This window comes from Erythrolamprus reginae, chromosome 2, assembly GCF_031021105.1.
Source record: "Erythrolamprus reginae isolate rEryReg1 chromosome 2, rEryReg1.hap1, whole genome shotgun sequence".
NCBI classification, from domain to species: Eukaryota; Metazoa; Chordata; class Lepidosauria; order Squamata; family Dipsadidae; genus Erythrolamprus; species Erythrolamprus reginae.
Genome location: NC_091951.1, coordinates 217,869,020 through 217,890,040, shown reverse-complemented (window position 1 = coordinate 217,890,040; position 21,021 = coordinate 217,869,020). Strand labels below are relative to the sequence as shown.

Genomic DNA, 21,021 nt, shown 5'->3' with positions numbered 1-21,021 from the left:
GTGTGTCCTTGATGAGTGGCGGGGTTCGGCCCCTGATGGGGGCAAGGATGATTCTGTCTCTATAGGCAATGGTTGTGGTTGATCTTCTGTGTGTATTTCCTGGTATAAAGGTTGCGGTATTGGTCTTTGATATTGATTGTCCGGGGAGGAAGTAATCTCTATATAATCGGATGGTGTGGTACAGGTTGGCGGAATGGATGGTGCTTGTGACACCGGCGTGGCAGCTTCTAAGGTTCGGCGTCGTAGTTGGTCTATGTGCCGACGCCATGTCCTTCCGTCACTTAGGAGGACCCTATAAGAGCAAGGGCCTGTTACTTCAGAAACCCAACCTGGCTCCCAACGGCGTTCTCCTCCCCCATAATTTTGTGCATACACCAGATCTCCCTGGACAAATGCTCTAGTGACAATTGGTGTCTCCTTGTCTGTATTAGGAGTATATGTGGGGTGAATCCTATCCAGCCTAGTACGCAGGCGTCGACCCATGAGTGCCTCTGCTGGGCTCCTGCCTGTGGTGGGGCAGGGAGTTGAATGCTGAGTTATTAAATAAAGATTTACTTTGCTCCTCCAGTCCAAACCTTTGAGACGGCCGAGGGCCTCTTTAGTAGATCTCATGGCCCGTTCTGCCCGGCTGTTGCTACTAGGGTGCCAGGGGGCTGTTAATGTTTGTCTAATTCCTAATGTGGCTAAAAATACCTGGAATTGTGAGGATGTGAACTGGGGTCCATTGTCGGTTACCAACTGGTCAGGTAACCCGTGCGTAGAAAAATGACGAGACAACACATTAATTACACTCTCTGATGTCGTGGCTTGTAATATGTCTACTTCTACCCAGCCTGAATAAGCGTCTACTAGTACCATAAACTGATGACCATGGAAAGGGCCGGCCAGGTCGAGGTGGATTCTGGACCATGGCCCTCTAGGTATTTCCCACTGTCTTGGAGGAGCTTCTGGTGGCATGGGCCTGGAGTTCTGACACTCTGGGCAGCGATCTACCCAGGTCTGGATGGCTTGGTCTAAACCCGGCCACCAGATATAGCTGCGAGCCAAGACCTTCATTCGAACAATCCCTGGGTGGCATTCATGGAGGAGGCGCAACACTACATCCTGTAGAGAAGGAGGAACGATGACTCGTGATCCCCACAGCAAACACCCTCTATGCGTAGATAACTCACTCTATCGGGTTTTAAATGGAGCAAATCCTCTGGGCAAAACTCCTGTGGGCCATCCGCGTTTAACCCAGTCTATGACTTGAGAAATGGTGTTATCGGAGAAGGAGTGGGCAGCTATGTCAGATGCGGACAAAGAGTTATGAAGTTCCTCTACAAGGAGGACCTGTGATGTAGGTGAGGGGTCTATAACTGGTACTGGTAGGGGACAGCGGCTAAGGGCATCTGCGTGTGCCATGTCTTTTCCCGGACGATATTGCAACTGGTATGTATAGGCCGCTAAAAATTCTGACCACCTGGTCATTCTGGGGGATGTGAATTGAGGGGACTCCTTAGTGCCCGCTATTATGCCCAATAGGGGTTTGTGGTCAGTTTGCAGAACAAAGGGTCTGCCATACAAATAGTCATGAAACTTCTTTACTGACGCGACAAGGGCTAAGGCCTCCTTGTCCGTCTGACTATAATTTCTCTCGGTGTTGGACAATGTTCGTGAGAAATATGCTATAGGGGCTTGGGAACCATTAGATAATTGGTGGCTAAGAACGGCACCTATGCCATACGGAGAAGCGTCTGCAGCCAGTACCAATGGCCATTGATCATTATATTGGATAAGGACTGCATCAGATGACAGCAAGTCCTTGACTGCCTTAAATGAAGCCTGTTCTACGTCTCCCCAAACCCATGGTCTGTCGTTTCCCAATAGTCTATGCAGGGGTTCAGCTATGGTTGCTTTGTGTGGTAAAAAGGTGTTGTAAAAATTGAGGAGGCCTAAAAAAGCCTGTAATTCAGACTTGTTCACAGGTGCAGGTGCCTGTTTGATAGCTGATATGTTAGCCTGTGTTGGATGAATGCCGGCAGCGTCTATGGTGTAACCTAGAAAATCAACACGGGGAACTCCTATATGACACTTGCTACGCTTTAATCGAAGGCCTGCCTTTCGGAAACGGGATAGGACACCCCTGACTCATGCGAGTAACTGTTGTTGTGAGGAGGCTGATATGAAAATATCATCAAAATATGGCGTTACGCCGGGCAGTCCGTATAACAGCCTCTCAATGATGTTCTGAAACAGGCCAGGAGCCACACTTACACCAAACTGGAGACGGCGACAACGGAATGCGCCCCGGTGGGTGACCAGAGTTTGAGCCTCCGTAGTGGCATCGTCCACTGGGAGTTGTTGGTACGCTTGCGCCATATCCAACTTGGCAAAAATTGACCCCTGGCCGAGGGATGTTGTACAACCGGTACCGGGTAGGGGTTGGAGCTAAGGGCATGATTGAGCGTCACCTTATAGTCTCCACATAGGCGGAGAGACCCATTGGGTTTGACAGGAATTACCAGTGGTGTCTCCCATTTGGAGTAATCAGTGGCCTCTAGAACCCCCTGCTGGATGAGTTTGTCTAACTCTGCATCCACTTTTTTCCTGAGTGCAAAAGGGACTCGTCTGGGTTTTAATCTAATAGGGGCCACTTTTGGATCTAGGTTAAGGGATATTGGTGTTCCCACATAACAACCCAAAGTGTTACTAAATACATCAGAAAACTCATCAAATATGCAAGAATATACATCAGGGGTCACTGAGTGAATTCCCGATACAGACAATCCTAGTTTGGTGAACCAATCCCGCCCTAAAAGAGATGGTAAGGGTTTAGCTACAATTATTAATGGGAGAATTCCAGAATATGCCCCTTTTTTAACATAAAAATTCCCTTCCCCCTTGGTTGAAATTAGGTTTCCTTGGTAGTCCCTTAGTTTTACACTCATCGGGCCCAATTTGGCTTGGGACGGGTCTGCAACAAGGTGCGAAAATGTGTCCCAGGAAACCAAACTCCTGGCGGACCCAGTGTCTACCTCCATTTCTAGGGGTGACCCCTCAATAGTTACAACCAAAGAAATTTTTTTGGTCCCACCTCCAGCTGCCAAAAATACTTCTTCTTCCCCATCAAATAGCTCTCGGTCAGGTTTTGTGGCGAAGCAGTCGCCACGGCGTTCTGGCAGGCGTTGGTGTGTATTGCGGGGTGGTGCGGCACGGTTGGCGGGTTGGTTGGGAGTTGAGCGGCAGACTCTTGCCAGGTGACCCGCCCTTCCGCAGCTGTAACAGGTTGCCGTGCGAAATTGGCAGGATGAGCGAGGGTGTTGATCTCCGCAGCTTGGGCACGGTGGGTAAGACGGTTGTGGTGTCGGTGTGGCCCTCTGATTGGTTCCATGGGTTGGTGTGTGGCGGCGGTTGGTGGTGGTACGAAGTCGAGCGACTGTTTCACTGTGGTTGGTGTTGTCGGTAGAAGAGCAGGTTGTCGCGTGAATACTCAGTTGTGGAGGAGATTTTACTGTTTCCAGAATACAGCATTGAATGTTAGCGGACGAGTGAAATGATGTCTCCGCGGCACAGGCGTCATCAATAGCTATGGCTAGGGTGAGCTTGGAGTGGGCTAGGAGGCGGAGCTGAAGCTGAAGGTCTCGCACCCCGCAAACCAGCTGTTCCAACAGAGAACGTTCTAAAATTTCAAAATCACAGTCCCTTGCGGCATCCCGAAGGGCAGCCACGTATTGGGTGATTGACTCCCCCTCCGCCTGGATGCGACGCCTGAAATGAAAATGGCATGAAATGAAAGATGGAGTGGGAGCATAATGTTTTTTAAGTTTGTCCATTAACTCGTCCCATGGAACCTCGTGAACCACCTGTGGTGCCACGAGGGCACGTGCCATGCGAAACATGGGTTTGCCACAGGCATTCAGGAAACAAGCGGTACGGCGAGCTTCAGGTAGTTCATTAAGATCTTGCGCCTTTAGGTAGCATTCAAAACGGTCCAAAAAACTCTCCCAGGTGTCATTGCTGGGGTCAAACGGGTCAAAGGAAGCCGGGAAGGCACTGTGGCTCGCCATGTTGGTGATCAATTGCAACCAGGCGTGGCCCTAGCAGATATGTGGTTCCCCAGCGTGGTGAGGAGGCAACATTTTTTTAAAAAATAAGGCAGCAGAAGAACAGAAGTCTTGTGGCCGCCCAGCGATGTCAGGGGTTTTCCCTGGATGTGGAGCTGCTGAGGACTTGGTGGCGTCTCCAGTGGTTTCTTGAGGCGGGAAACAGTCTGGCGGGGTCTCCCCGGCCACCAAGCAGTTGAGGTGCTCGGTGGCAGGTTCGGCGGTCGCGTGGGCGACTGGAAGAGCCCTGGGGTGATTCCCGGGCCGCCAAGCAGCTGATGGGCTCGGCGGCAACTTCGGCGGCTGCGATGACGCTGGGGAGGTTCCCGGGCCGCCAAGCAGCTGACGGCTCGGCGGCAACTTCAGCGGCCACTGGGGTGCTGGAAAAGCCCCGTGCGAAGTTCCTTGGGCCGCCGAACAGCTGATGGGCTCGGCGGCAAACTTGGGGGGGGGCCGCGGGGGCGCTGGAAAAGCCCCTCGCGGAGTTCCTCGGGCCGCCAAGCAGCTGACGGGCTTGGCGGCGGCGGCGGAGGTCGCGTGGGCTGTCGGGAGGTCCCGCAGCGATGTCCCTGGCCGCCGAGTGTGGCAGCAACGTTGCTAGTGCTCGTTGGGCAGCAAGTAGAGGGGTTTTTTGTTTTTGTTTTTCGGTGGCAGTAGCGTTAGTGGCGGTGTGGCAATGGGGAAGACCCGGGGGGGGGGGGTTCCCTCGGCTGCGGAGCGTTGAAGAGCTCGCGGTGGCAGCGTGGGCGGTGGAGGGGATTCCGGTGGCCCGAGCAGCAGGGAAAACTCAGCGGGGTTTTCCCTGGATTACCTTTTGTTTCCTCGTCGCCAGATGTTAAATCCTTGCAGAATGAAGGATTGCGTTCAATGGTAAATAACTGTTCTTTATTAACGAGGAGTAACGGTTACAGAACTATACAAAAGACAACATGGCCGTGCCCGGCAGCTATATATATGCCGGGCTGCCAACCAATCACATTATAGCATTTTCCCACCCAAGGAATATGGGGCGGGTACAATGCCTAACTGTCCTCTGGACACAACACATATGATTGCCATTTGCAGCATTGGGTTCAACTTATCTTCGCCATCAGTTTGCATTGCAACGTTTCACACGTGAGCATAGCTCACATGGACGCATGTGTCCCCTTGTGCAATTCTGCTTCCATGCATGCTCAGTAGCTATAATCAGCCCGCCACACAGCTGAGGAGCTGATCAGCTGTGCTTCAGGCAAAGGAATAAAGGTAAGTATAAACCAAGGGTTGGGCAGGAGGGCCCTTTTTCAAGCAGCAGCAGAGGAAAAAACTTCCCCAAAGTAAAAAAATCCCCCCTCCAAAAAAATAAAAAAAAAAGACGGTGGAGCCCATGGACCAGCACTGACCGAATTAGATCCATGATACCATTGTGACATCACCAGTGGATCGCTATCAGTTCAGGCAATTTGGTCCGAACAGGGAGGAACCCACTCCTGGCCATTTGTAATCCACACTGTCAGTTTCTTATAAGCAAAGGTCAGCAGATTGCAAATGAAAATCACGTGACTGGGAAGGTGCAACCATACTGGATTCATTTAGCAACAGCAGTTGGGCTTGCTGGAACTGCCACTGTAAATTAGTACAGTCGTGCTGCTGTGCCATAGGATTGCATTACTTTGTGATGGAATTTTCAGTTCCATTTATTGTTGACATGTGAGGACTACCTTTACTTATAGTGACATAACCTGCCATGTATTTCAGTGACTAAGGTGTTAATTACTGTCAGCATCCTGCACAATGTTCCCTCTAATTTTTTTCCGGTGTCGGCGGAAAAGTATAGTGTCTGAGCGGCAGTCCCTTTGGGACTGGACGGCATAGAAGTATGAATGAATGAATGAATGAAATTAATAATAAAACAAAACCAAAATCAATTACTATTAAAACTAAAACAACCAGCAAAACCAAAAACCCAACTATTAATAAAGCCATGCTTTAAAATCTTCATTTCTTAAATATTAATCATAGTATTATAGTAATCCCGTAATACTATGAAAATCTACCTGAACACCAATGCATCAATTAATATATTTCCATAAATTATACTTTTCTATAATTTCATTCAATATTTACAAGCTCAATTAATTTTCAGGCATTTAGCATTTACTATTATTAACTTTCATCAATCTTCTACATTTCCAAGTACCGTATTTTTCGCTCCATAAGACGCAGTTTTTCTCCTCCCAAAGTAGGATGAAAAATCAGCCCCGTCTTATGGAGCGAAGATGCAGGCAGGGAGGGGGGGAGGCTGCGAACTCGGAAGCGCCATCCCACCGGCTGGCTGGCTAGCTGCTGCCTGGCCCCCTCCCTCCCGGAGGAGGGTCTCCCTCCACACCGCCAGCCAGCCAGCCAAGCCCCGCGCCCACCGGAACTGGCTCCTCGCTCTTCCCCCGCCGCCCGCCGCGTTTGCAGGAGGTGGGGAGGGTCGGGCGGCCCGCCAAGGCCAGGAGGGATGCCGCTGCCCCCCCTTCCCTGTCTCCGCCCGCTGCTGCACCTCCTTGATGCCGAGAGGAAATGCCGGCAAAGGCTTTTCTCAGCGGAGGCCGTTGTCTGTTGCTCTCACTCACTCTCGTTCTCTCTCCGTTCTTCTCAGCAGTGACGCACGCACGCCCTGCCCGCCTCACCTTTGCCGAGAGCACTTTCGCGCTGGGCTCTCAGCAAGGGGGTTGTAGGAGAGGCGGGGCCGGCGGCAAAGGTGATATTCAATATCGGGGGCGCACGGGCGGTTGCGCGCGCTCCCTATCTCCCTGCTAGCCCACTCGGAATATTCAAAATAAGAAAAGCCCACGCCTGTGTTGGGGAGTGACAAGGAAAGTGCGGGAGGGGGGCAGGGAGGCCACAATCAAGAGGCTCAGCACCGGCCCATCCACGGCGGGTGAGGGTGGGGGCGGCTGCAGCTCCCTTTTCTTCTCCCACCGCCTATGTCAACTGCTGGCACCTCCCACCAAGCCGGCAGCCATCGCCGTGGGTTCCTCGGGCAGGAGCTGCCACTTCCCTCTGGGCAGCTCAGCCAGGTGGCCGTCAAAAGTGCAGAGATTATTGCCGCTGCTTCTGCCTCCAGTCAGGGAGCCACCGTGGTTGCCGTGCCTTTTCCTCTCACTCAGCTCAACCACAGTGGCTCCCTGAGTGGAAGCACAGGCAGCAGCAATAATCTCTGCACTTTCTATGGCTGCCTGGCTGGGCTGCCCGGAGGCGCCGGCTGCCAGCTTGGCGGGAAGCGCCAGCAGTAGACATAGGCAGTGGGAGAAGGAAAGGGAGCCATGGTCGCCCCCGTCCCCACCTGCAGCAGATGGGCCAGTGCCGAGCCTCTCGGTTGTGGCCTTCCCCTCGGCAAGCTTAAGAAGAAAAACCTTTGCGGGCCACCGCACTTTCCTTGTTGCTCCCCGCCCCCAACTCCAACATTCAGCTCCTTTCCGCAGCCTTGGAAAAGGCTGCACGAGGTGGTGTTTTTGCATGCGTGGCTATGCGGCCAAGCACCTTAGAGGGAACATTGATCCTGCAATTTGAGAAGCAAACAATTTCTCCAATATCCCAGTTTTATTTCTGACAATGTAAAAATTATAAATGAATTGCAGAAATAATTATAACCCCTTTGGGGGGGTGTTTGCTGAAAATAATAGGATAATTGGAAGAGGAGCAGAAATCTACATATAATGAAAAATGTGTCCCCAAATATACTGTAGTTCTGATAGGAATCTGTTCTTACCTCCCTTTCCTTGTTTTTAAGATTTTAGAAACTTGGTGGAAAGATACCCCCCCACCTTGTAAGGTCTTATTTCTATTTGTCTCTTGTCCGATTGTGCTTTATAGGCAGCCTTGGTTTCATTCAAGGCTTTGCAGACCATCTGTCAAAAGGTTTGCACATGGCTGACCCACTGCTTCAATGAGGAGATTTCTGGTTCATGTGAGGGTAACTGGGCATAGTATTAAATTCTTGCCCTGTGGCCACCCTGAATGGGATAAAACCTGTGCTAATATGAACTGCATTATTATAGGCGACTTCTGCAAAAGGCAATATCTTGGTCCAGTTGTCCTGCTGATAGTTAATAAAACAATGCAGGTACTGTTTCAGAATTGAGTTTGTTTACTCCAAGGCCCCATTTGTTTACAGATGGTGACTAGAGCTAAGTCCCTGTTCACTTCTGAGGAGGTCCAAAAAGGCATTCCAGGACTTGGATGTGAATTGTACCCCCCTGTCCAAAATACTATATTGTGGGGTCCCATGCAAGCAGTATATGTGGACCCAAAACAGTGTCAAGCTTCCAAGTAATACCGTGTTTCCCCGATAGTAAGGCAGTGTCTTACTATCTTTTTACCCCCAAAAGCTCCCCTATGTCTTACTTTCGGGGTATGTCTTACATTAGAAAAAATAAGACACACCCGGCCAACCCACCTACGCGAACCCGCAACACCCGTGTCCAGTAAAAAGTAGTAGCACCCTCCCCCCCCCACACAAACACACGGAGACACATCCGCATCCCCGCCTGCCCGCCCCGGACTTTTTTTCTGCAGTTCAATAGTTGGCTATAGAGAGGAGGAGAACCCCAAGTCGCCATTTCTAGTCAGAAGGTGGCTTTGCGCTTATCCTTTGACACCCCTCCAATCAAAGCCAGCGACGGCCCCAGTCAAAAACCTCAAAGGTAGCAGCAGCGCGAAGCCCTCAGCAAGAGGATACTTTTCCTGAGACGGAATTTACTTCTCCCTCGCGCCTCCTCTGGGTATTGACGGATGCCGCGGCCAATCCGAGAGGCCGTGGAAGAGTTCTGGCCGTCTCGAGGTAGCGTAAGACGGGACTTGGCCTCGAGGGCAGGAGAATTAACCCTTTCGACCCCCACGAGGAGGGAAAGAGGTGGGATGCGGCTGCCTCGCCCGCGTTTTGCTTTCTGCCCGGCAGTTGCCTTCCGTCTTCCTCCCCCTCTTCGTTGTGCCGCCGCCACCATGGCCCAACTCTGTGCCTCTTCTTCGCCGGCCGCCTCCTTTGACTACCTGGTGCTGGGAAGCGGCTCGGGGGGGTTGGCCAGCGCCCGACGCACCGCGCAATTGGGAGCCCGGGCTGACGTGGTTGAAAAAGGGCGACTTGGGGGCACTTGCGTGAGTCAAAAATGGATTGTGTGTGTGTGTGTGTGTGTGTGTGTAGGGGGGCGGGCGGAGGAAGAGCAAGGAAGGTGGGGAAGCGGCGGAGCAGTTCGTGGTGCTGGTGAGGGAGTTGCGCGCCCAGGAGAGTCTCCCTTACGCAGCGCACCACCGCCAGCTGGCACCAGGCTGCGTAAGGGAGATTCTCCTGGGCGCGCAACTCCCTCGCCAGCGCCGTGAACTGCTGCGCCGCTTCGCCCAGGCGGCGAGGCGAAGGGCGGCGAGGCGAAGGGTGCGCGGGGAGCTGCCGGAAAGGAGGCGGGCGAAGGAGGGCGCAGCTCCGGCCGCTCGCCTTGCCCGCCCACCTGGCGTCTCTGAAGCTTACCGGCTGGGACGGGCAACACGGCATCCGCTTGAGACGCCGGCGGGAGCAGCGGGAGCCTCTCCTGGGCGCGCAGCTCCCTCGCCAGCGCTGCAAACTCTTGGCGCAGCTCCCTCGCCAGCGCTGCCGAGCAGATCAGCTGCTGGGCGGCTGAAGAAACCTTCCCTGGGTCTTCCCGAGGTCATCGGGCTCCCCCCCCGCAATACCCCCGTGTTTCCCCGAAAGTAAGACATATGTCTTACTTTCGGGGTATGGCTTATATTAGCCGACCCCACTGAAACCCCCCATATGTCTTACAATCGGGGGTGTCTTACTATCGGGGAAACACGGTATGTCCCCAGAAAGAATAGTTCAAGGTAGTCAAAGTCTTTTTATCAGGAACACATCAAATTAACAAGATCTCGGTGTAATTCCAGCTCTGACCAAATCCCAGAATTACACCCAGTAAAAAGCAAAAGTTTGAAACTTCCCCCCAGAGTCATATTCTCCAATCAGCTCACAGTCCATCTGTCTAGTGACTCCAAACTCCACTTTCAACCATCTGTAGGCACATTATCTGTTCCCACGGGAAAAAATGTCACCTAGCCATAACAAACCCCCTTATTTCTACTACCCTCCTTCCTGCTACCAGAATGTGGCAAGCCTGAAACACCTTTAATCCCCTTACAGAATACTAAAGAAAGTTAAAGAATAATAATAAATAACTACAGTAAAATATGGCTACACATATATCAGCTTCAGGGTTGACATGCTGCCCACCCTCAAATAAAAAAGAATTTCCTGTAAAAGATGCAAACAGATGAATCAAAGTTTCAAGCCCCTCTACCACACCCAGGAACCCTTTTAGGTTTGTGAGGGTATTTCTCATGAAATCTCTGTACCAATCTATCTGCATTTACTTTCCAACGGTTTTTTTTACCCAGGTTGCTTCTAAAATAGGATACCATTTTCAGTGTATTAAATATTGCAACTGGCCCCTTCATATTCTAGAATCCAGTATACGTTTAACCTCATAGTGCTTATGACCAGCAATTATTAAAGGTTTAGGTGCTGCCCAGTCTACTGGTCTGAGGGAGGAACTGGCAGCTGATTTTAACAAGCTGATGTGAAAAAGCTTTCCTTACCAGGGGAAGGACCTTGAACCCAACTTCCTTGAGGGCAACTGCAGTTTTAAGTATTTAGTGAACAGGTAAACTTTATCTCCAAGCTAAAATTGTGATTGCTGGGAGCGGTTTTTGTCTGCCTGTGCTTTATATTTTTTTTGTGGCTTCCGCAAAAGTGTGCTTAGTGTTTTCCCATGATTTCTTCCAGGAATCCATCCATTCATTTACTCACTTGGATGAAGGAGATTCTCTTGGTAACTAAGACATAAGAATAAACTCCATCCCAGTATTTATTTGGAACAGAGTCAACTCCTGGCTACTATGTATGCATTATTGTAAGCTACCTCAGTGAATGGCAATAATTCAGCCCAATTCAACTGCTGGTAATTTACACAGAATCTTAAATATTGGCCAATCATTGCATTCATACATTCTGTCACCCTATTGGTACTCAGATGAAAAGCCGAACTTAAGCCCTGTGATGATCCAATCGTTTAATGAACTCCCTCTAGAACCTCACAGTGAATTGGACCCTCCACTCTCTAGAAGCTCCACTATAAAATCCATCCCTATCTCCTCCCAAGGTCATGAAGATTCTGCAGCACTTGGATTTGTAGGGTGTTGGGGATGTATAATTTAGACCCTTTCCATGTATTCCTCCTTCAGGGACAATGTGTCTTTGTTCTTCAGGTACCAAGTGTCAGTTGCTAGTTTGTTTTTAAGTTTTTGGGCCATTTCTTCTTTATTTGTGGGATTCTGCCAGTTGAACTGTGCTCGAGTGATGGTTTGTGACAGGTTTGGGAGGAGGAACAATTGCATGAGCTATTTCTTTCCATTTGCTGTTAAATTTTTGTGATCAGTCCAGACATTAAATGGCTACTGGCTACCTTCTTAAAATTGCCTCCAGGTGAGCAGTGCCCAGTGCACGGCGTAAGACTCCTTTTCTTATACTGCCCACCTCCTCTCGATATTGGTGAGTTTGTTGGAGTTATAGGCACCTGGCTGCAGGCCTCCATGGTCGTTCTTTTGGAGGAGAACAGCTGCCACGACCACGTTGCTTGCATCTGCCTTCACTACAGAAGGTTGCTCTGGATCTGGATGCTTTAGCACTGGTTCTTCAGTGAAACATCTTTTAACCCCTCCAATTTAGGGGTTGCCCTGGCAGGGGTTTTGCTGGCCCACCTCCTGTCTTTAACAATTCAGTAATGGGCAAGGCAATATCCACAAATGCAGGAATGAATCTCTGCAGTTGCTTAAGTGCACGAGGGTTGCCAATCTAAAACTGCTTTCTCTTTCCCTGGATCCATCTCTATTCCTTGATTTGATAATCCAGTGAATTTTTGTGAAATTAATATTTTGACAGATTTACCTATAGCTTGGCTGCAAAGTAATTTCTATAACACTTGTCGCACTAGTTTTACATGATCATCAATAGCAGTTAAATACAAAATACATCCATTCCCCTGGACCTTTCCCTCCCACTTTACACCAATCATGCCACAGCTGTTTCCTGCTTATAAAGTGGCCCAGCAAATATTTTTAAACAGTTCAAGAAAGATAAGAGATAACAGCAGCAACCCATGCATGACATAAATAACACTGGTTAATTTTCTTTTCCCTGTCACAACATACAATTTACAATCATTCAGTGAAACTAAATAAAAGGAGATTCAGGGCTGACAGAAGAAAATACTGTACTTCCCTACACAGTAAATGCAGATCATCCTTAATTCTGCCTAACTAGCCCAAATAAATTGCAGTAATTTTTAAAAATCACATCTTTGTGACATTGTTTTTCTCTCATGCCCAGACTATAGTTGAGGTAATTTAAAGTTATCTGTAATTGTACCAATTTTAATGTAAAGTTTTTCCTCTCTCCTGGAAGTTTTTGTCATAACGTACTGTATCAGCAGTTGCTGGCCTGAATCTACTTAGCTTCTTTTGGCCAGTTTTGGCTGTTCTAGCATACATTTCTACTGGTTTAAGAACACATAGATAGTACTTCAACTACAGTTATAATGGAGAAAAATGCTCTCTAAAAGCCAAAACAGGCAGAATAATAATTATTCATATCAATAATAATATATAACAAGGCTTCTGAAAGGGAGGAAGAAATCTACATTCACACTGCTGTCTAAGAATGGGAAATTCATCTTCCTCTCCATTCTAGTGGTGCAAAGAATTTGTCCCTCATCAGCTGCAGTTGACATTGGAAGGGAGCTCACTGCTAAGGAGCAGAGAGAACAGTTGCATGTATAAAGGCAAAACATTATTTTCTGCACTATTTACAAAATAAATTTCAAATTAATCCATTCTGTCTGAAATTGCAGTAGAATTAATAATTTGGAGGAAATCATGTTTCTTGCATCGTCCCTCTTACCAACTGTGAGGGTGGGGCGCTGATCTGCAATCTGATAGCTGCCATTCAGGCTAGCCTTACATCTGCATCACCGCCTTGGCCTCACCCTCTTGAGTGTACACATAAGAGGCAGTGAGCACATGAGGGCTGGCATCCTGGAAGCACTCAGAGCGCAGTCCCCAGGGATGCCAGGCCCCACACACTCACCAGACCTGTGGGTCTAAGGCTAGCCACGATCTAGCCTTAGCTACGATCTAGTGACGACAACAGCTGATTTTACTGACATAGCTTCCTGCTCTGGTTGCCCTGTTACTAAACTTCTCTTCCTGTTTTGCAGTGAGGAGGGGAAAGCAGTTCACTCAGTCACTATTCCAGACACTATCACCGAGTGGAACGCAAATGCATTCTGTTTGGCAGACATAGGCTTTGGCCTCTCTGAATTAACCACCGTCAGGGCTTTCCAGCCCTTCTTCGTTGAGCTGACTCTGCCGTATTCTGTGATTCGTGGAGAGACTTTCCAGATAAAGGTCACGGTCTTCAACTTCCTCAAGGACTGTATCCAGGTGAGAGCCCGTTTAGGACAATCAGAAATCTTACAAAATTTAGAAGGAGGAAATTCAGAATGAGTTTTAGAGTTGGAAACCAAGACTGTAAACAGAGGCATTGTATTCCTTTCTGTGCCTGACAGAGGATACACTCCAAGTTGCCCCAGTTTCTTCCCCACAAACCATGGGGAGGAGAAAAATAAAGTTGACGAAGTACTTTCAGAGGTTTGCAAAGGAAAATTCTCCAGAGAGTTCCTGCCAATCTGAGTTGGCAAAAAAATAGTTTTCTGACCCATGCACGGTCTTGAAATTCTACTGGACATAACTCCATATTAGCCCATCGTGCACATGTGATATCCCATCCCAAGGTCAGCAGACACAGGCACTGGCAGTCAGCCTGTATCCCTTCATGTGCTCACATTGTGCCTTTCCCTGAATAGTTGCCTTTTGCTAGGCCCAGATGCATAGCTCATCTTGTGTCTCATCCTTCGGGTCTCATTCAGGTGAGAACAACCCTGGCAGAATCCGAAGAAGTGGAGGTGAAACCCTGTCTTGACTGCCCGTTCACTGCTTGCCTATGTGCTGAGGAAGCCAAGGTTTTCTCCTGGAATCTGACAACTACTCAGCTAGGTAAGACTGAGTTAATGTGTAGGGGAATCCTTTAAGTTCTTCAGATGCATATCAATCATAGAAACAGAAAAAAATTGATGGCAGAAAAAGACCTCATGGTCCATTTAGTCTGTCCTTATACTATTTCCTGTATTTTATCTTAGGATGGATATATGTTTATCCCAGGCATGTTTAAATTCAGTTACTGTGGATTTACCAACCACGTATGCTGGAAGTTTATTCCAAGCATCTACAGTGTACTACTCTTTAAGTAAAATAATATTTTCTCATATTGCTTCTGATCATTCCCCCAACTAACCTCAGATTGTGCCCCCTTGTTTTTGTGTTCACTTTCCTATTAAAAACACTTCCCTCCTGAACCTTATTTAACATATTTAAATGTTTTGATCATGTCCCCTCTTTCCCTTCTGTCCTCCAGATTATACAGATTGAGTTATTTCCTGAGAACTTTTATGCTTAAGACCTTCCACTATTTTCGTAGCCCGTCTTTGGACCCATTCAATTTTATCAATATTTTTTTGTCGGTGAGGTCTCCAGAACTGGACACAGTATTCCAAATGTGGTTTCACCAGCGCTCTATACAGTGGGAGCACAATCTCCCTCTTCCTGCTTGTTATACCTCTAGCTATGCAGCCAAGCATTCTACTTGCTTTCCCTACTGCCTGTTCACTCATTCAAGAGCACTCAGCAGAAGTTACAATGAAACTTTAAAGGGGCAAGTGGGTGGGATTGGTTTTCTAATTAACATATTGTCACTTTGAAATATCTGTTAATATTGAAGTGGAACCAGGACTAGAGACAGATTTATGAACATAGCCCATATCTCTTCTGTGTTCAAGAGTCATTCAGACCCTCTGCACTCATATCAGCATCCAACTGAATTGGTAGAGAGATGCAAAAATGGCCTTGGAATTGCATTTGCAGCATCTATTAATGGTGGTAGGAATGACTTGTAGAAGGGACTTAGAACAAAAAGGAAAGAGCAGCCATTTTGTTCACACAAAACTATTGGGAGTTTGAGGCAATCCAACAAGTAAATAATTCAGCAGGATTCATTTTATAGAAGAAACATCTTTATAGATAACAGTATAAAACATGATACATGTATACAATACTCATGCAGCAGAAGCCAGAGCCAAAAGCACAGAAACAGAGAAGTAATATTGCAAGGACAAGGTAAAAAACAGGTCACCAAAATATTCCCCTTGACTGACTTGTTGTTATGGCTATCCCAGCTCATAATATCTTATACACTGTTCTGTCTGGGTGCCCCCAGACTTCAACACCAACTGGAAAAAGCAGCCAGACACGGTGGTAAAAGCAAAAGCAAAAGCACTTTATAGTTTGAAAAATAAACACAGAGAAAAACCTGTTCTTCCCAACAGGCAGGCTATGAGACTTCACAGCAGAGTCCTGATGGCCAGACAATACAGCAGACTTCTTGCTGGCACACCCACCACTGTAGAGAATAAGACCCACACCTTTTCCCCCCAAGGTTTCAGTATTCAAAGTCACAAACCAGAATTCCAAGACGCCAAAGATCACAGCCAGGTCCCAGGACTCCCAAAGATAATACTCCACAAGCCAGGAAGGGTGGGTCTGCCTTTTCAGCCTTTCCAGAGAGCACCACACCCAAACCCAGCTGTTGCCTCTTTAGTGCTGAAAGTACCTGGCTAATTGTCCCCTTCGTTGTGTTGCTCTTCTCTGCCGGAGATCGATTATTGCTTGTGCATTTTCATCTAAGGAATCCAGGCTGCTTGCTGGGGAGAGCTCCCTCTCGGGGGACTCTGGCTGTCCTCCCTCTCCCTCAGCCTGAGATTCCTCCTCCCCATCTGCCTGAACCTCCTGTTCCTCATCCTCCCCCTCTGAGCAGGAAGCCCGCAGAGGATCAGCCGTTCCCTGAGGGGCCTCAGACGGAATCACAACATACACTGGCATCAACTGATGGCTGAAAGTCTGGAACTCACTGTTCTCTATTGCTTTTGCTGCCTTGTAGGGCATGTGAACATCTCAGTGAGAAGTGAGGCTGAGGAGACCCAAGCATTGTGTGGCAACAAGATCTCTGTCACTCCCACGCATGGCCGGTCAGACACAGTTATCAAATCCTTACTTGTCAAGGTCAGTAAAGACATCGGTCAAACTCTAGTTCAAGCACTAACCAACATCCTAAAGGTGGAGGATGATAGATGAGAACCATAAGTGAAGTTTCAGTTAAACAAATTTGTTACTAAACATGTCTATGCACAGGAATCAACTTAATTAATGTGTAACATTATCTTTGTGCTGCATTAGAGTCAGCGGAATTCAAGACAGGTTGGACTTAAATCAGTTTGTGCCTATGTAAAGACTCTTGGCTAGTATGGACAATTAATTGGGACTGCTATGCTCTACCCATTCACTCACAAGGTTCCACTTTGTCTGAGGAGATGGTGGGTGGCCAAGCCCAGGTCCCCTCATATGTTGATCACCACCACCTCCTCAGGCTGCTCCAGGTGAGGGCTGAGCACTGGGCAGATGCAGAAAAGTATTTTCTCTTCTCATCCTCCCATGGCCACCAGCTGACTGATGGAGCACACAGAGATTCCACAGAGCTGAACCAAATTGGACTTTTTCTCCTACTCTCTGAGATAGACTTATTTACAGATGTGGCCTGAGGTCTGCTCTAGGCTGATTCCTCTTCACTTCATCCCCAGATTCTTCTTCTCTTTCTCCTACAGAATCCAGAAATTGTTTCTAGAAGGGCTTGATATTGGGATTATTTTCTTTAGGGTCAATAGCTTCTGAATATTGCAGTAGCCTTTTCAAAGCTATGTCCAGGGGGATGGCTGCTCTTCTTTGCCCAGTGAAATGCTTGACATTAAGAAAGTCCTCCAAAAACATACCATCAAATAACCCATAACTCGTTTTTCTTTCCGCAGCCAGAAGGTGTCCTTGAAGAAAAAGCCCAGAACACTTTCCTATGCTCTTCAGGTAAGGCTGAGTTGCGCCGGATGCGGAGTAAGAACAGGGACAACAAATAGCTGGAATTAAATGGGGTCACTTAGTTGAATAAACTAGAAACATTTAACTATTATTTACAAATGACCTGGACCTGCAGAGGCCACTAAAAATTTTTGGGGCGGAAAATATTCTCCACAATATTCCTGGGCAACTCTGGGCATAACTCCTTGCTGTAACAGGCGAAGGGGCCAATGCCTTCAGCTGTTACCTGGCCATGCTAAGCATGTGGGAGGGCTCACCATCCAATCCCCATCCGGTTATTGGGTTAGGTGAGTCCCAAGGGCATCCCCCCTCCAATTGCCACAGCCACAAGGTACCTTGAGTTCCTGGCGAGAGGCTGCCCTTCATCTTTGAAAGATACCCAAAGGAGAACATGCCAAAAAATCCCAGTGACCAAAGGGAAAGCCAAATTGACCAATATATACACTAAAAGAGAGACACCCCCTAACCAACCATCCTTGCTCCGCAATGAGGAATAGACGAAAAAACAGCCTCAGCTAAAACGCCAGGGCTGCAAAAAATTCCTATTCAGGCCTTGAAGGGAGACCACCGCAGGCACACTGAAAGATAGGGAGGGTGGGCGGGTGTTCGCACTCCAGCTGAGGTCCGGGGCAAAAAGGAATGGCTGTGTGGCCTGGTCGCTTAAATAGGGTCTACCAGGTGCTGCCCACCAGACCCGGAAGTCCCATGGTCCCTGCCCATCCCCGGCCGGCGATTTCGCGCTTCTCGTAAGATCGCCAGACGGAAGCGCATCACCGACATGCGCTCGCCTTCATGAAATGTCCACTATCTGTCCATTCCCCACCACTGGCCCATAGGAGCTGTGTGGCGTGGAACCAGAGGTCCAGAATAATGACATCCCAGGGCAAGGCCCTCTCAAATGCGACCCTCATGCGGAAGGCCTCATTGCACTTCAACCACAAAGTGCCCTCATACTCATAATGAGCCCTTGCTATAAGATCAATGTATTTCAACATAGAAGCAGCCCTAGCAAGTTCTCGTTCGATAACCACAGACATGTAAGTCAAGAAGGCATACAGCCACGAACTAAAATATCTCTCAACTTTAACCTTCTTAACCCTCTCAGCTTGCGCTTCCTCATCTTTTTCCTTCTTAGGAACCTCCTTGTTCAAGAGGGAGAATATATCCATGTATTCCCCCTTCCAGATTCTTTCTTTAATGGACGGGTATAAGTGAAAACCCAGTGAAGTGGATGGCAAACCCCAGGGTATCGCTCCCGGCCTCACAGCTGCTAATTGATCTACCTCACTAGGCACTGTTGTCTGGCTCCCTGTCGCCGCATCTGAAGTTGGCGTATGTGCCGAGCCCACGGGCGTAGCAGCCGGATTAACAGCAGCAATTGTGTGCAAGTGGCTGCCAGTCCTAAGCCTTGTGTGGGGGGACCCAAGCTCATAGTGTTCATGAGCTGTGTGACTGACTAGGTGTTGTGTTAGCAGCTTGTGCCGTGACATGTGGTGCAACATGCTCACCTGCTGAAGTCTGTTAGCTCCCTGAAGGTCCTGCCGGTACAACAACTGTGCTCCCGGCTGAGTTGGCAGCAACCGCAGTGCTATGTCCAGGTTGAGACACTGGTTCACCTGGGGGGTGCCAATGAGGCTGAGGGAGCGGAAGACCAACTCTCTGATGCCTACGGGACCCTCTCTAGGCCCACGTTCGATCCTAGAGGCCTGTTCCTGTGCTGCGCTCTTGGCCTGCCTAGCCCTGGAAGAAGGACGTGTGACCCTCTTTGGGCAGGCGTTGAGAACAGGGGCCCCTGATGGAGACTTATGCTTCCTGGGCACCATACAACACCACTTTAAGCAAAATAAAACCAGCACCAATTTCCTTTTTCAGTTCACGTCTATTCTTGTTAAGCCTCCCTCTGAGAAAACAAGGCTACAACCCAATTAACAATTACTCTAAACCAATTAAAAACAAGTAAGAAGCTTATCCTGCTATGGGCCTAAGCACCCTGGGAAACCTTTTTGGGTTGCCCTTAAGTAAGATGGTGGGGGAGGGGGGATTATGGTGTGGCACTTGGCTGGCTACTAAAAAGCAGGCCAAGCCAGACCAGCCGGGCCTACCCCTTGCCACTTATGTACCCCTCCCAAAAGCTGATGAAGCAGAAAAGGAGTCCCCTAGGGGAGCACCCCGCAAAACGGTTGCCTGAGGCTACAATAGGCCACCCACTTAGGAATGAAAGTTGGGGGGGTTGTCGGGGGGGCAACCGGTGTCCGTGGGTCCCCCGGGGCCTACCCTCTCACCACCTTTCCCCTTAGTAGCAAAGTCCTTAATAGCAAAGCCCCAACGCCCTCCCCATGCTAGGAAAAACCTCCTCCACAGCCTGCTGGAGGCCTGTGGTAATCGGCTCCCTGCAGGGGGCTCCTGGGGATCTGGGCGCTCCTGGAGGCGGTTGCAGTTGCTGTTCCTGCTGCCGAGTGGTTTGTGCATGCGGCCTGCCGAAGGCCCACGCAGCTTCGATCTGGAGGGGGCACCAAGCGAACAAGCAAACATGCTGTTCGCGCTCCACCTGAGGTTTGGGGCGAAAAGGAAGCGGACGCGTGGTCCGGGCCCTTAAATAGGGCCTGCCAGGCGCCACCTACCAGACCTGGAAGTCGCACAGTCCCTGCATGATCCTGGCCGGCAATCTTGCGTTTCTCACGAGATCACTGGCCGGAAGCGCATTACTGATGCGCGCCGAGTTGTTCTGGCGCAACTTCTCGCTGGCTGCCAAACTGGCCGGTGATGCAATTGTGTCTTTTGCTTAGCATTACTGTATTTGTGGTGAGTCCACCAAGAAGATCAGCCTCTTTCTCTGCTTACATCTTCTCTGAGAACTAGCTCTGCTAGAAGGCAATGCATTAATGTGTCTGCCTGCTAAGGGACAGATGGAAGGAACCACGGGTAAAACGGCAGTGTGTTCTTTAGCTGGGAGATCTTCAGAAATGTGGGTTCTTCCTGCTCCAGTTTTTATGCAGGGCAGCTATAGGTGCTACCTCTCATGCTCAGGTCCCCATTGGAAAAATGAGATGATTCCATCCTGCACAGCCCCTTATTTGATAGAAAAGGAATATTCTGGGTGCTTGCAGAAATGTAGTATGCAGTGAAAGCTATCACAACTAAATTTTTGTAGCTATTCTAATTCTGCATTTTTATTCACACATGTACTTCCTCCAGGAGAACCAACATCTGAAGAAGTTTTCCTAACAATGCCAGAAGCAGTTGTACAGGATTCTGAGCGGGCCATTGTATCTGTCATCGGTGAGAAAGTTGTCTTCTTTAGCAAAGTGAATGCAGACATGGTAGGCTTAATGCTTGACTACTGCATGTTTTGTAAAATATTTGAAAGAAGGGGCATGGAAAACAGAATGTTGCATCATGCACTGCACTCCCCTATGCAGCTGCCAGAGAAAGACAGGTTTTAAAAACATCCTAGCCATAGGTTGCCCTATGCATCTCAGCAGCTGTTCCATGATGTCATGTATTGGGTCAGTATTTGCCTGGCCTTTTTTCCCCCCAATTCAGTTTGCAAGAACTTTCCTGAATGTAATGTTGCAGTTTCTGAGAGGAAGAAAAAGGTTTTCTGGATTTGAAGGAAGGCTTTCATATTTTGTTAATATTTAGGAGATGTTTTGGGAGTTGCGCTAGAAAATATAGAACATCTAATTCAGATGCCCCTTGGCTGTGGTGAGCAGAATATGGTCAACTTTGTTCCCAACATCGTTGTACTCCGTTACTTGGAAGAAACCAACCAGGTGACTCCAGAATTAAGGAATAGGGCAATAGAGCACATGAAGAGTGGTGAGTTGGG

The 21,021-nt window shown here is 48.7% G+C and overlaps 2 protein-coding genes across 3 annotated transcripts in view; one reads left to right on the top strand and one right to left on the bottom strand.

Moving 5' to 3' along the window:
* LOC139161970 (alpha-2-macroglobulin-like protein 1) overlaps positions 1–21,021 on the top strand; it is a 100,577-nt gene that overhangs the window by 64,494 nt on the left and 15,062 nt on the right. For both annotated transcript variants that reach the window (XM_070741845.1, XM_070741844.1), the window contains 6 exons: positions 13,373–13,598; positions 14,084–14,210; positions 16,207–16,328; positions 17,129–17,180; positions 20,388–20,471; positions 20,835–21,011. In XM_070741845.1, the coding sequence (XP_070597946.1) occupies positions 13,373–13,598; positions 14,084–14,210; positions 16,207–16,328; positions 17,129–17,180; positions 20,388–20,471; positions 20,835–21,011 (788 nt within the window). The remainder of the gene's footprint in view (positions 1–13,372; positions 13,599–14,083; positions 14,211–16,206; positions 16,329–17,128; positions 17,181–20,387; positions 20,472–20,834; positions 21,012–21,021) is intronic.
* Positions 1,645–5,432, bottom strand: LOC139161974 (uncharacterized). Its single transcript, XM_070741854.1, has one exon. The coding sequence runs from the start codon at positions 4,047–4,049 to the stop codon at positions 2,253–2,255; it is 1,797 nt and encodes a 598-aa protein (XP_070597955.1). The 5' UTR covers positions 4,050–5,432; the 3' UTR covers positions 1,645–2,252.